The sequence below is a fragment of the Zea mays genome, chromosome 3 (genome assembly GCF_902167145.1).
Source record: "Zea mays cultivar B73 chromosome 3, Zm-B73-REFERENCE-NAM-5.0, whole genome shotgun sequence".
Taxonomy (NCBI): Eukaryota; Viridiplantae; Streptophyta; class Magnoliopsida; order Poales; family Poaceae; genus Zea; species Zea mays.
In genome coordinates, this window is record NC_050098.1 from 197,522,925 (window position 1) to 197,535,885 (window position 12,961).

At 48.7% G+C, this 12,961-nt stretch overlaps 1 protein-coding gene across 5 annotated transcripts in view; it reads right to left on the reverse strand.

The window, feature by feature from the left end:
- LOC103652462 (protein MON2 homolog) overlaps positions 1-12,961 on the reverse strand; it is an 89,649-nt gene that overhangs the window by 39,345 nt on the left and 37,343 nt on the right. For all 5 annotated transcript variants that reach the window (XR_002268184.3, XR_004857343.1, XM_020550458.3 and 2 more), the window contains one exon: positions 8,910-8,968. Coding sequence is in view for 3 of the 5 variants with exons in the window: in XM_020550458.3 (XP_020406047.1) it covers positions 8,910-8,968 (59 nt within the window). In the remaining 2 variants the exon portion in view is untranslated. The remainder of the gene's footprint in view (positions 1-8,909; positions 8,969-12,961) is intronic.

The window sequence follows — 12,961 nt, forward strand, 5'->3', positions numbered from 1 at the left end:
GTTTCGGTTGAGGAGCGGGAGGCGCCTGGTCACCCTCCAGTTTTGGGATCAGTTGATGCCCTGGCTCTCCCGGAAGTTTCGGTGGCAGAGCTGGAGGCGCCTGGTCACCCTCCAATGTCAGCGTTGGATCTGGCAGAGGATTTGGGGGTCAGTTGTCAGGAGGACTGGTCTTCGCATGTTGTTATCTCGCCGGCTGGGCCTTGCTTAGACAATCCTTTGGTGGGGGCCCTTATGACCGGCTTGGCAGAGGCTGTCTTTGCTGGGCAGCATGGTCCCGGGTCCTCCTATTTGCTGACCGATGGTGTTTCTGCTAATGTGGAGGAGGCAGTCACTGCTGGGCAGCATGGTTCCGGGTTCTCCCAATTGGTGGCTGCTGGTTCTCCTGCTGTTGTCTCTGCCAGGGTGCGGAGGTTTGAGTCTTGTCAGTCTTCCCGGGCTGAGAGATGGAGATCAAAGCCACCCGTGTTCAAAGTTTATTCCAGGAGAAAATTATCTCAGGCTCAGGTAGTCCAGGAAGACCTTTTACTGCAATCTGTGGTGGAAATGGTTCCACCTTTGGAGGAGTTCAAGTCTGCGGTTACTAAGCCTTCTGATGGCTTGTTACCACCCCCTCCCCACCGAAGGACCAAAAGCAGGAAAAAGGTAATGCCAAGTGATTTTCGGCCACGGAGAAGTAGGAGGGTGGCCAAATTCCCTCCAGAACTTGGATCCAATGCGGCTGCACAAGTATGTAGACATCTGGGTTTTTGTGATGAAACGGAGAATATTTCTCTCGATGATGCCTGCAATTATGCAAAGTTATTTTATTCTGGGCTTTCAAGTGCACATGTGGCTGCTTTGGCAGCTTTGTTTGGATGGGAGGTCCCTTAGGTGGGGGCGATCTGTTTTGTTTCCAATGGAGAATAGTTGTTTTCTTATTTGGAATGTGAGGGGTCTAAATGATCGTGCCAGGAGGGACTCGGTTAAATCTCTGGTCCTTTATATCAAGCCTTCCATTGTTTGTCTACAGGAAACCAAATTGTGTGCTATCTCGGACTTTGACATGTTGTCTATTCTTGGGACTGGTTTCAGTAATTTTGTGTATAGTCCCGCCCAGGGGACTAGAGGAGGAGTTCTAATTGCTTGGCGTGATGGGTCTTTTGTCTCTGTGGCTTCGGTTGTGAAGAATTTCTCTGTCTCAGTCCAGTTTCAGGATGAGTCTGGTTCTTCCTGGTGGTTCACAGGTGTGTATGGACCTCACCAGGATATTTTTAAGCAGGAGTTTATCCATGAATTGAGAACGGTTCGTGATGAATGTGTGGGGCCATGGTTTTTATGTGGGGATTTTAATATGATCCTCCGGGAGGAAGATAAGAATAATTCCAACATTAATAGGCTATTGATGGGTCGCTTCAGGGGGTTTGTAAATTCTATGGAGCTAAAAGAGATTCCTTTGATTGGCAGAAGATTCACTTGGTCAAATCAGAGGGAGGTGCCTACTCTTGTGAAATTAGATCATGTTCTCTGCACTGCGGACTGGGAGGATTTTTTTCCAGATTGTTCTCTTCACAGTAATGCTACTGCTGTCTCGGATCACTGTCCCCTAACTCTTAGATTTAGAGAGGGGGCGTGGGGAGGAGAAGATTTCACTTTGAGAGTTTTTGGCCAAAAATCCCGGGGTTTTTGGAGGTGGTGGCTGCTTCGTGGAGTCTACCTCTGCAGAATTTTTGTCCATTTGAGAAGATATCATTGAAGTTTAAAAGATTAGCTAAGTGTTTGCAGTCCTGGGGTCACAAAGAGGTGGGGAATGTCAATGCCCGGTTGGGTCTTGCCCGTGAGGTTTTGCATAGGCTGGAGATGGCGCAAGATATCAGATCCTTATCCAGGGAGGAGCTTTGGCTTTGGGGGCAGCTGAAACAGCATTGTCTGGTATTGGCGTCTTTGCAAAGAACTATTGCACGTTTGCGGTCCAGAATTCAATTTTTAAAAGAAGGAGATGCCAATACTCATTTCTTTCACCGACAGGCTGTCTACCGTAAAAAAAGGAAGTTCATTTCAAATCTAGAGGAGGATGGAAGGGTGTACACAAATCATGAGGATATTCAAGGAGTTCTGGACAGTTTCTTTACCAACCTTCTAGGCACTGATTTTCCAAGGTCTGCTACTATTGATTTATTGGGCTGTCATAGGCCTGCAGCGGATCTCAGTGAGCTGGATAGCCCTTTCTCGGAGAAGGAGGTGAGGGATGCGATTGCTGACCTGCCTTCTGACAAGGCTCCTGGGCCTGATGGGTTTACAGGGAGGTTTTACAAGACCTGCTGGAGCATTATTAAGGAAGATCTGCTGGCTGCCCTGAATTTTCTACACCAAGGAAATGCTCATAAACTTGGACTGTTGAATTCAGCCTATATTATTCTTCTCCCAAAGAGGTCCGATGCTATGACTGCAAGCGATTATAGGCCCATTAGTCTCATCCACAGTTTTGCTAAGTTGGTCACCAAGCTGCTGGCCAACAGGTTGGGCCCTCATCTTCATGGGTTGGTGGCAGCCAACCAAAGCGCTTTTGTGAGAGGGAGATCAATTCATGATAATTTTATGCTGGTTCAGCAGTCTATTAAGTCGCTGCACAAGAGGAAGATTGCGGGTCTATTCTTAAAATTAGATATTTCGAGGGCATTCGATTCCGTGTCATGGGCCTTCATTATTGAAATTCTTGTCCATCTTGGCTTTGGTCCAATCTGGCGGAATCTTATTTCCTCCCTAATGTTCACGTCTTCTACGCAAGTACTTCTTAATGGCTCGCCTGGTGATCGTATTGCTCATCGGCGAGGCCTTCGTCAGGGTGATCCCCTTTCTCCTATGCTGTTTGTGATGGTCATGGATGTTCTTAATAGTCTGTTCAGGGCAGCTGAAAGCAGGGGACTGTTACACGGATTGGAGGCAGCTGGAATTCGGAATAGGCTCTCGATCTACGCTGATGATGTGGTGCTTTTTGTTAAACCTTTGGTGGATGATCTGAATTGTGTTAGATTGATTTTGGATTGCTTTGGTGAAGCAACGGGGCTGGTAACAAATCTGCGTAAAAGTTTTGCTATTCCAATTAGATGTGAAGGACTGGAGAGTCAGGCTGGCTGCAATATCTTGCAATGCAGTTCGGGATCCTTTCCGTGCAGCTATTTGGGGCTGCCTATCTCTGATAAAAAGCTGAGGAAAAGGGATTTTATGGTGTGGGTTAATAAGATTGCTGACCGGCTTCCCAACTGGAAGGCTCGTTTGCTGAGTCTGGCTGGTAGGACAGCGTTAGTGAGGCATGTGCTTTCGGCAATTCCAGTTTATATCCTTATGGCCATGAGTGTTCGAAATGGGTGATCAAGTCAATTGATAAACTCAGGAGAGGTTTTCTATGGAAAGGAAGGAAGAATGTTAATGGTGGAAGCTGTCTTGTTCCTTGGGAGATAGTAACCAGGCCTCTAAAGTATAGCGGTCTTGGAGTTTCTAATTTACAATTCAAAAGTTGGGCTTTACAGGTGAAATGGTTATGGCTGCAAAGAACCGATCCGTCCAGACCATGGCAGGGAATGAATCTTCCTATTCAGCAACAAGTGAGGCAGTTTTTCAATCTTTCGGTCTTTCATGTGGTCGGAGATGGAACTAGCACTCTCTTTTGGTTTGATAAATGGTTGAATGGGAAGGCTATCTTTGATATTGCACCAGAGGTTGTCTGTTTGGTGGACAGTAGAGTCAGCTCGACCCGGACGGTTGCTCAAGCTTTGGACAACTGGCGTTGGGTTAGGGATATTGGGAGTCATCTTTCTATGATTGGGCTGCAGCAGTACTTAAAATTATGGGATGAGATTGGACAGGTGACTCTTTCACAAGAGGCGGACAGGCTTGTTTGGAGACACACGACTTCTGGGCAGTTTTCCTCAAAGTCTTGCTATAATGCCTTCTTCCTGGGGTCCATTTTCTTTGAGCCTTGGAAACGATTGTGGAAGACTTGGGCCCCCCCTAAATGCAAATTTTTTCTTTGGCTGGCTATAAGGAATGAATGTTGGACTGCGGACAGACTTCAGAGGAGAGGGTTACATTACCCGGCGAGTTGCCCCCTATGTGATCAGGAGCAGGAAACGATCCAGCATATCATTTGCAACTGCAGTTTTTCTAGGGATTTTTGGCATCTCATTTTGTCGTCCATCGGGTTTGGTAACTTCACTCCTATTGCTCCTGAACAGTCCATTGCTGCGTGGTGGGAGAGGGTCTCTAAAAGAGTCCATAGGTGCAAGAGGAGGGGTTTCAATAGTGTCATTTGAAGCCAATCGCCAAAAGCGCTTCTTGTCCAGATTCAGGGCTCCTCATTTGCACTTCCAGTCCAATCATTCTCAATCCAGAGCAGTCCAGTTGTTGATGCACTAGATGCAGGGACAAGCAGTGTTGTAGCTTTTGGAAAGCTGAAGGATGTATGTGAAATAAGCCAGAAGCAGGTCCGGGGGAGCTTATGCTGGCTTATGTGGGATGCTTTTATGAGGGGTATCACATGCAGTATACATTAAATTCATGCAAAAGCCAATCCAAAGGCAGTTTTCAGCTTCTCAAAAACTGTCATTTACATGTAGCTACAGAAACCAGCTTATGAAAAGCGGCAGCCCAAACAAACATGTCCTAAGGTCTAGCTGTGTACCATGCGAAATTTTCTGAATAATTCATCAGGATTTATGTTGGTGACATTCGTTTATATAAGATCCATACTTTATGGGCTGCCTTTCAATGTGATTGTAATTAAGCCGAGACTTAAAGTACTTCCTTTTCTTATTGCAAATTATGTTCATATTAACCAGTCTTACATAAATGCATGTCATCCATAAAAGCAAAAGCATAACTGCATAAGCAAAGAAATTTTTATTTACTAGCGCTGAGTGCCTTTACATGGAAGCAACATGTGTCATGGCAAGGATGAGAAGCTGCACATCACAGTCGAACTCAAGAGCAACAGTGATTCCTGGAGCATAATCAATGGTCTCGGTTTTTAAGGGGGTGTTTGTATACACTAGAGCTAATAGTTAGTTGGCTAAAAATTTGATAGTGGAATTAGCTAGCTAACTATTAGCTAAAATGTTTAAATGTCTTCATCTAATTTTAGCAGCTAACTATTAACTCTAGTGCATTCTATTAGGATATGTATATATCAGGATCAATCAGAGCCTGATTAGCGATTGATTGTAATCTCCTAGATTGGCTAACTGCCATGTATAGCCTAGGATTGGTTTCCATCTATAGCCTAGGACTGTTTCCTTGTACAGGGAATAGCTTCCCATGTATGTACTTCCATGCATGCCTACTGGCTATATATAACAGGCTCCCCACCCACAATGGGTGTGTGGTGATTCCCTCCATTCTTCCCTTCTACATGGTATAAGACTTTTAGATCCTGCGCCTCCACCCCTCCTGCTGCGCCACACCCTTCTTGCTGCGCCACCGTTTCTCCCTCCCAGGTCGCCATGACTGAGGCCACCATCCATGCTACCGCTGTGTTCGTCGCTCCCTATGCGACGATCAACGCCAAGAATCACATCCCGGTAACCCTTGAGTTACCTTGAGCTGGCAAAGCCCAACTTCAATCAGTGGGAACCATTGTTCACCTCTCTATGGGAAATTCGCCCTCCTCTCACACATCGACGGACTGCAGGAAGCCTACCCCACTGATCCTGCTTGGGGCATCGCAGATGCCTACGTCCACAGCTGGCTCCTCGGCTCTGCTGGGCCAGATGTCGTCGGCCTCGTCGCGGCACCAAACTAGACTGCGCGTGAGCTCTGGGTCGCCATCAAGCGCATTTTCGAGGCCAACCTAGGCAGTGGTGGCGGCCGCTGGAAGAAGGGCAAGGGCGGGCCCCAATCCGGGGGTGGGCACAGGTTCCTTGCTCTGCATGCCGCCCCTAGTACTGCTACCCCCCTTGACTGTCAGGGTGCATCAGCAGCCTTGGCGCCCGCCGGGGACAAACCCAGCCTGGCACAGTCCTGGCAACCCTGACATCCTCAGCGCCTTCACTCAAGCCCAGGCCCACACTGCCCCCGCCCAGTTCTCCGACAACTCCGTTCCAACCCCGCCAGAGCATTGCGGCTGGGATCAGGCTGGCCTCGTAGCCGCCCTGAATCAGATGTCCCTCCAGGGGTCTTCTTATGTCCTCGACACTGGCGCCACAGCCGACATATCGTCTTCGGCTAGTATACTCCTGTCCCATCTCCCCCCTCCTTCCGGCATCACGGTTGGCAATGGCACTACCATACCCATCACATGTCGTGGCACATCCACACTCTCCTCCCCCACCTCTATTTATCACCTTAACAATGTTCTGGTTGCAACTGACCTTGTGCGCAACCTCCTATCTGTTCATCAATTCACCCGTGACAATGCATGTTCGATTGAATTTGACGCGTGTGGTTTTTCTGTCAAGGACCAACAGACAGGGCACGTGACTCTTCGCTGCAATAGTGGTGGCGATCTCTACACCTACCCCTCCACAACAGCTCCCTCCTGTAGCTTCACCACCACATCATCCCTGTGGCATCACCGCCTTGGCCACCCCGGTCCTTCCAGCCTCGCCAAACTTCGAAGCATGTCGGTTATTTCCTACAATAAAAGGTCGGCATGCCTCTGCCATGCCTGTCAACTTGGCAAGCATGTGCGCCTCCCATTTAGTCATTCGACATCTATAAATCATGCTCCGTTTGATTTACTTCACTGTGACGTGTGGACATCTCCCATGCTAAGCAACTTTGGGTTCAAATATTATCTTATCATCCTTGATAATTATTCCCATTACTGCTGGTCCTTCCCGCTTCGTCACAAATCTGAGGTGCACCACCACATGATTGAATTCATTGCATACGCTCAGAACCAGTTCGGCACCACGCCTAAATCCTTCCAAGCCGATAATGGGACAGAGGTTGTCAACCACACCACCACTTCCTCCGGACTACCAACAACACCATCCGCACCATGCTCCTCCATGTGTCCATGCCACCTCCATACTGGGTTGACGCCCTCACAACAGCAACATACCTCCTCAATAGGCGCCCCTCTATACAAAACCACATACCTCACCAAATACTTCACGACACACTCCTAGATTATGCCTCCCTCCGCATCTTCGGATGCCTCTGCTATCCGAACCTCACTGCCACCTCCTCCAACAAACTCGCCCCTCGATGCACTCCTTGTGTTTTCCTCGGATACCCATCCTCCCACAAGGGCTATCGCTGTCTTGACATGTCCACTCGCTGCATCATTATCTCGTGCCATGTCATTTTCGATGAGTCAGTGTTCCCATTCTCGACTGCACCATCGGCGGGCTCCATGCCGTTGTCACTTGATTTTCTGATGCGGGACCTCACCTCCTCGGCGTCACCAGCAAGCACTCCTCCGTCTCTCACTGCCAGCAGTGAGGATGATCCCCAGGCGCTCCTGGACCCGACCATACTTTAGTTCGGCCCCCCAGTTCACCCTGCGGGCGGGCCACAGCTAGGCGCTCAAGGGCCTCCAGCGGGGTAGCTGATGGCTCCTCTTGCAGGAGGTCAGCGCTTCGGCAACGCCTACGCTCGACGTGCCCAGCCTCCAGCAGCACCGGCCAACGACGAGGTGGCTCCTGTGGCTGCTGCACCTCCACCACCACCAGCGGCTGCACCAGCTTCGCCCCCTGCGACTCCAGCAGCTCGGCTCCTCAATACTGCAGCGAACCGACCAATGACTCGCTCACAAACCGGCTCCCTCTACATTGTCTAGCGCTTCTGCTTCTCCGCCTCCGTCGCCTCGCCAATCCCTGCAAACTATCGCAGTGCTCTTGCCAATCCGAATTGGTGTGCTGCAATGGCGGACAAGTACAAGGCATTGATCGACAACAACACTTGGTGCCTCGTACCTCGGTCACCTGGTGCGAACATTGTCACTGGCAAGTGGCTGTTCAAACACAAGCTCCACTCTGACGGCTCCCTCACTCGGCACAAGGCGCGCTGGGACGTCAGCTACGACATGTGCTCCACAACTCCATCCCACGTGCGACCGTTGTCTACTGTGACAATGTGAGCGTCGTTTACATGGCGGCTAACCCAGTCCATCACCGCCGCACGAAGCACATCAAAATCGACATCCACTTCGTTCACGAGAAGGTAGCTCTAGGGCAGTTTCGTGTTCATGTCCCATCTACGCACCAGTTCGCCGACATCATGACCAAGGGTCTGCCCATCCAGCTCTTCACTGATTTTCAGACCAGTCTATGCGTACGTGATACTCCCGCTCAGACTGCGGGCGGGTATTATGATATGTATATATCAGGATCAATCAGAGCCTGATTAGCGATTAATTGTAATCTCCTAGATTGGCTAGCTGCAATTATAGCCTAGGATTGGTTTCCATCTATAGCCTAGGATTGTTTCCTTGTACAGGGAATAGTTTCCCATCTATGTACTTTCCATGCTTGACTACTGGCTATATATAACAGGCTCCCCACCCACAATGGGTGTGTGGTGATTCCCTCCATTCTTCCCTTCTACACATTCAAACACCCCCTAAGTATAATGGATATTGTCCTTCTACCGACATTCTTTCAAATTAAATTGTTACTACCTATGCAATAGCATGTAACTATAGATAGTCAGGTTTTCCTGCTTTGTAATCCCTTTGTTATTCCCTAATAATTAATGACGCGCAGTTCTCCAGCGCGTTCAAGGAAAAAACTTTCAATTCATATAATCCAAGGAGGTACTAGTAAATGTTTTCTTCCTATTTTTCCATGGTTCTATTTTGCTTTGAAATAACCAGAGAAAACCCTAGGAAAAAGATACTCTCATAGGCAGTAAATGCATTGTTACTATTATTAGCAAAATGAGAAGAATAGCAAGAGTCAACAATACTAAAACAATGGATTTGAAAGACATACTCATCAAGGCATTGTACAGGGATTGTTGCCAGTCCTTCATTCATTATTACACGAATGCTCTGCAAAGTACAGATTGTGTTTAAACATATTTAAAGGGCATTGTGCAACTTTTATACTAATTAAAAGCATTAAGATGTACAACACTTACCTAAAAGAACAGCAAGAACAAATGAGCGCTCAAGATTTATTATCCTTTCTATTACGTTGTATGTATTAACCAGTTCAACACAACCATAATCTAATAGGAAGAGACAGACAATTCACTTATATTATATTTCAACACTCCTCCTCACGTCGAGCCTCTCTTGAATTTCAGATGTGGAATAAGAGCGAGCAATAATTATTTTATTTTAATTACGCTAACCAAGATTCGAACTCGAGACATCTAGCTCGGATACCATATTAAGTACCATGCACCAACCAGTACAACCCATAAGTTTAAGCTGGTAGGAAGAGGCAGACAATTAACTAATATTATATTTCAACACTTTTGTTTAACTAGAATGACCAGTTGGCATGTTACCACATATATCAGTGCTTAACTTTAATGGCTCGTGTTTCTCCAATGGCCGACACTGGTGACCCGAGGAGCAAACCCATTGAAGCACAACAATGGGCGCACCTCGACTCACCTACTCATGCGACATGTCTGGAGCACAGGGCCCACGATGGAGGGGCCACATCAATGGATGGAGATGTCATCTGATCATCTCAACCTCCATGGATTCAGCGCAGGGCTCAGGTAACTCACAGTCACTAGTCGTTGGGCCATGGCGAGCAGTGGATTCCTTCCCCACGAAAGGAAGCGATAACATGCAAGCTCATTCCCATCCCTCACCTACTACCCCCTTTCGTCTCGCTTCCACTGTGGCAACTCTAGGACAAAACCCTAAGTGTTCTTATTCCAAGGGGGTCCATGCGCAAATCATCAGTAGAACTTGAAGCAACAAGTGTGCTGACTGCCACGTCAGGTTAGTGAACATCCTAATCATGCATGGAAGGGTAGTGAGGAGTGTGGTGGTTGTGTAACAAATTGCACTGCTTGAGTTGTTGATTCTCAAACTTCTTTGTCTTCATCTTTTGCTCCCTTTGGCGGATCGGAGCCATCTGTTTGCTGGTCCACGCTTGGCAAGGATACATGATCCTTCTCACAGGTGCTTTAGGCTCCTGCGTAGCCACGAGCCACCATGGGTCAGAGATGTTAGCGCGTTGTGTTATGTATCACTGTATTGGGCCTTGACCCATGTACATGTACTGACATACATTAATATACCTCTGCCCAAATTAGGATTAGGGTTTTCAGTCTATCCAACATGGTATCCAAAGAGGGTTTCTTCTCTCTCCCTCCGGTAGCCGCCACATCCCTTCACGCCACCGACGACCCCTGTCTCCTGGCTCCGAGGACCCGCCAGCCATCTCCCAATCATCTTCCCATGGTCGACACCTCTAGATCGACATCCCCGCCGACACGACCATCCCTGGTGCGATCGTGCGGCCCGAGCCACCGTCGGCTCTGTTAACGGCGCAGACACCTCCAACTCTAGAGGCGACTGCGTGCACGCTCGATCAGCCCTCGTCTCCCTCCTCGGCTCCTTCCTCATCGTCGTGCGCTCCCACCAAGACCACATCCCCTGCGCTCGGCACCTCCCCTCTGCTCCAGACTGACGCCACACCCTGTACCCCGACACCTCCCCTCTACACTAGGCCGACGCGCGCGCCTAGGGCTCTCCACTGCTTCTCCCAGCAAGACCACGCCCTCTCCCCACCTGCGATGAGCTCTCCTCCTGTGAAGTTCTCTCCACCGCGTCAAGCAGCACCGGCTCTGACAACCATGATGTTGTCACCAGATCCAGCAGCTCCCGGCTCCACCTCCACCACCCGTGCCCTCCGTCGTGGTCTCATCGACCCATGGCGTGATGCCTCACTCGATGTCAACGCTGCCCACTCCACTTTGGTCGCGGTCCTTGCCATTGTCTAGGCCGTCGTGGCTGTCGCTCGGGACCGGAACAGGCCGCAGCCATCGCTTGGGAGCACAAGCGCACCGCGGCAGATTCTCTCGCCTCGTAAATGGTTGAGGTTGAGCGTCTTCTCGGCTCCTCTGTCGTAGAGCCCTCTCTAGTGGACCTAGTGCCACCCCCTCCCATAGAGTACGAGGTCGTAGTCCTCACCGCCCTCCACGGTCAGAACAACTGGTCGCTCGTCTTCGTCGTCCTCGATCTGTGTCCACCCACTTCGCCTGCTGGTGTGACAAGGTGCTCCTCACCCTTAAGCGCTATGCCCTTGACGACCACGTCCACGTCTACGCAACCCCCCTCCCCAACTGCTCCCATCTTGGCACCTGATGGACAGTGTGGTCCTCTCGTGGATCCTCGGCACACTCTACGTTGAACTTCAGGACAACATCAGTGAGTAGGGACACCGCTCGCCAAGCCTAGTTTGCCCTCGAGGGCCAGTTCCTCGGCAATCGAGAGGCTCACATCCTCCACCTTGATGCCTCCTTCCAGTTGTTCTCTCAAGAGGACCTCTCCGTCTCTGAGTACTGTCGTCGGATGAAGGGCATGGAAGACTCCCTACGGGATATTGGCGAACTTGTCCCCGACCGCATGCTCGTCCTCAACCTGCTGCGTGGTCTCGGTCGGCGATATGACCACCGAAGGCCTTCATCAAGCGAAATGTGTTGTTCCCCTCCTTCCACGATGTCTGCAATGAGCTACTTCTCAAGGAGCTCACCATAGACGCCGAGTCCCCCGCGTTCTCCACAGCGCTCTACGGCGTGTCCTCTGTCAGCCAGCCCCGAGATTCGAAGGTGGTCGTGATTGCCATGGACATAATTGGATTAGCAGTGGAGGCGGTACATTTCGTGGGCGCAAGGATATGGAAACAGAGGATGGGAAAAAGAAAGGAACAACAACATGAATGTAAGAGGTCATGAAGAGGCTTAAGGCGAAAGTATCACAAATAATAGTGGCGAAGGATTAGCTAAATTTAATCATGAGGTTCCTCTTGAAAACAGGGAGAAATTGTGGAGTTGGAGAACACCAGACATGGTAATCTTGCTGTTTGCATGAGGTGTCGCGAAAGAGGGCATCCGCCTGGAGTTTGTCCCAACACTGTAACATCTGAAAGATGTGGAAAGGAAGGCCATATGGCCAGAGTTTGCTCTGAGAAGATGCCCTAGAAGTTTATCTCACCATTTTTTGGGTTGTAAACTTATAGTCAAGGGTTTCAATTCATTAAGAGCTCTTCTTCAGAGGAAGAAATCAAGGACATGTCAAACATAGCTCTAGTCACTATAACCGATGGAACTGTCACTGCTAAGCAAATTGAAAATGAGTTCAAGCAAGACCCATCATCCACTTGGAGATGGTATGCAAAGAAGACTGATGAGCATAAGTTTCATATGAGATTTCCAAATACCAAATCCAACGAAGATATAGCTTACTTCATTTAAATAAGGATGACATCTAGGTCCAAGGGTCCTCTGGATATGGCATGATTCAGAATTAGAGGTAGATCTATGAGAAGAGGTCATTCTTTAATGTCCGCATGGTTGCCTCCATGGTAGCCTTTGGAAGTGGACAAAGATAATTTGGCCAGGCAGGAGTATGTGAGGGTGAAAATTAGCTACAAGGATGTGTCCAAGGTGCTAGCTACGGTGGATGGAGTCCTTGACTTTCATTTTCGTGATTTTCACTTCCAGTGAGAAGTTGAGCAAGAAGGCTTCACAAATCCAGCTGGTAATAAATGGATAATAGTTGGGGAGGAATGAAGCGATAATCCTTAGAGAATAAACCTTCACCAAAATAAAACATAAATTGGGAGGTTTTCAAGCTACTGACTCTCAAGTTGGTCCTAGCAATATTAGTGTTGATAAGGAAAGACAAGTTCAGGATGGTGGTAGCAAGAAACAAGTAGATGCTACACAGGATCTTTATCAGCATGACTATGATAGCTTGAAGTTTGGAAGCATTGATGAGGTGAAAATCCGGAAGATAAGTTGTATGCAGTCCTACAATGATAAATGAGTATGGCTTAAACTTGTGCAACTCTAA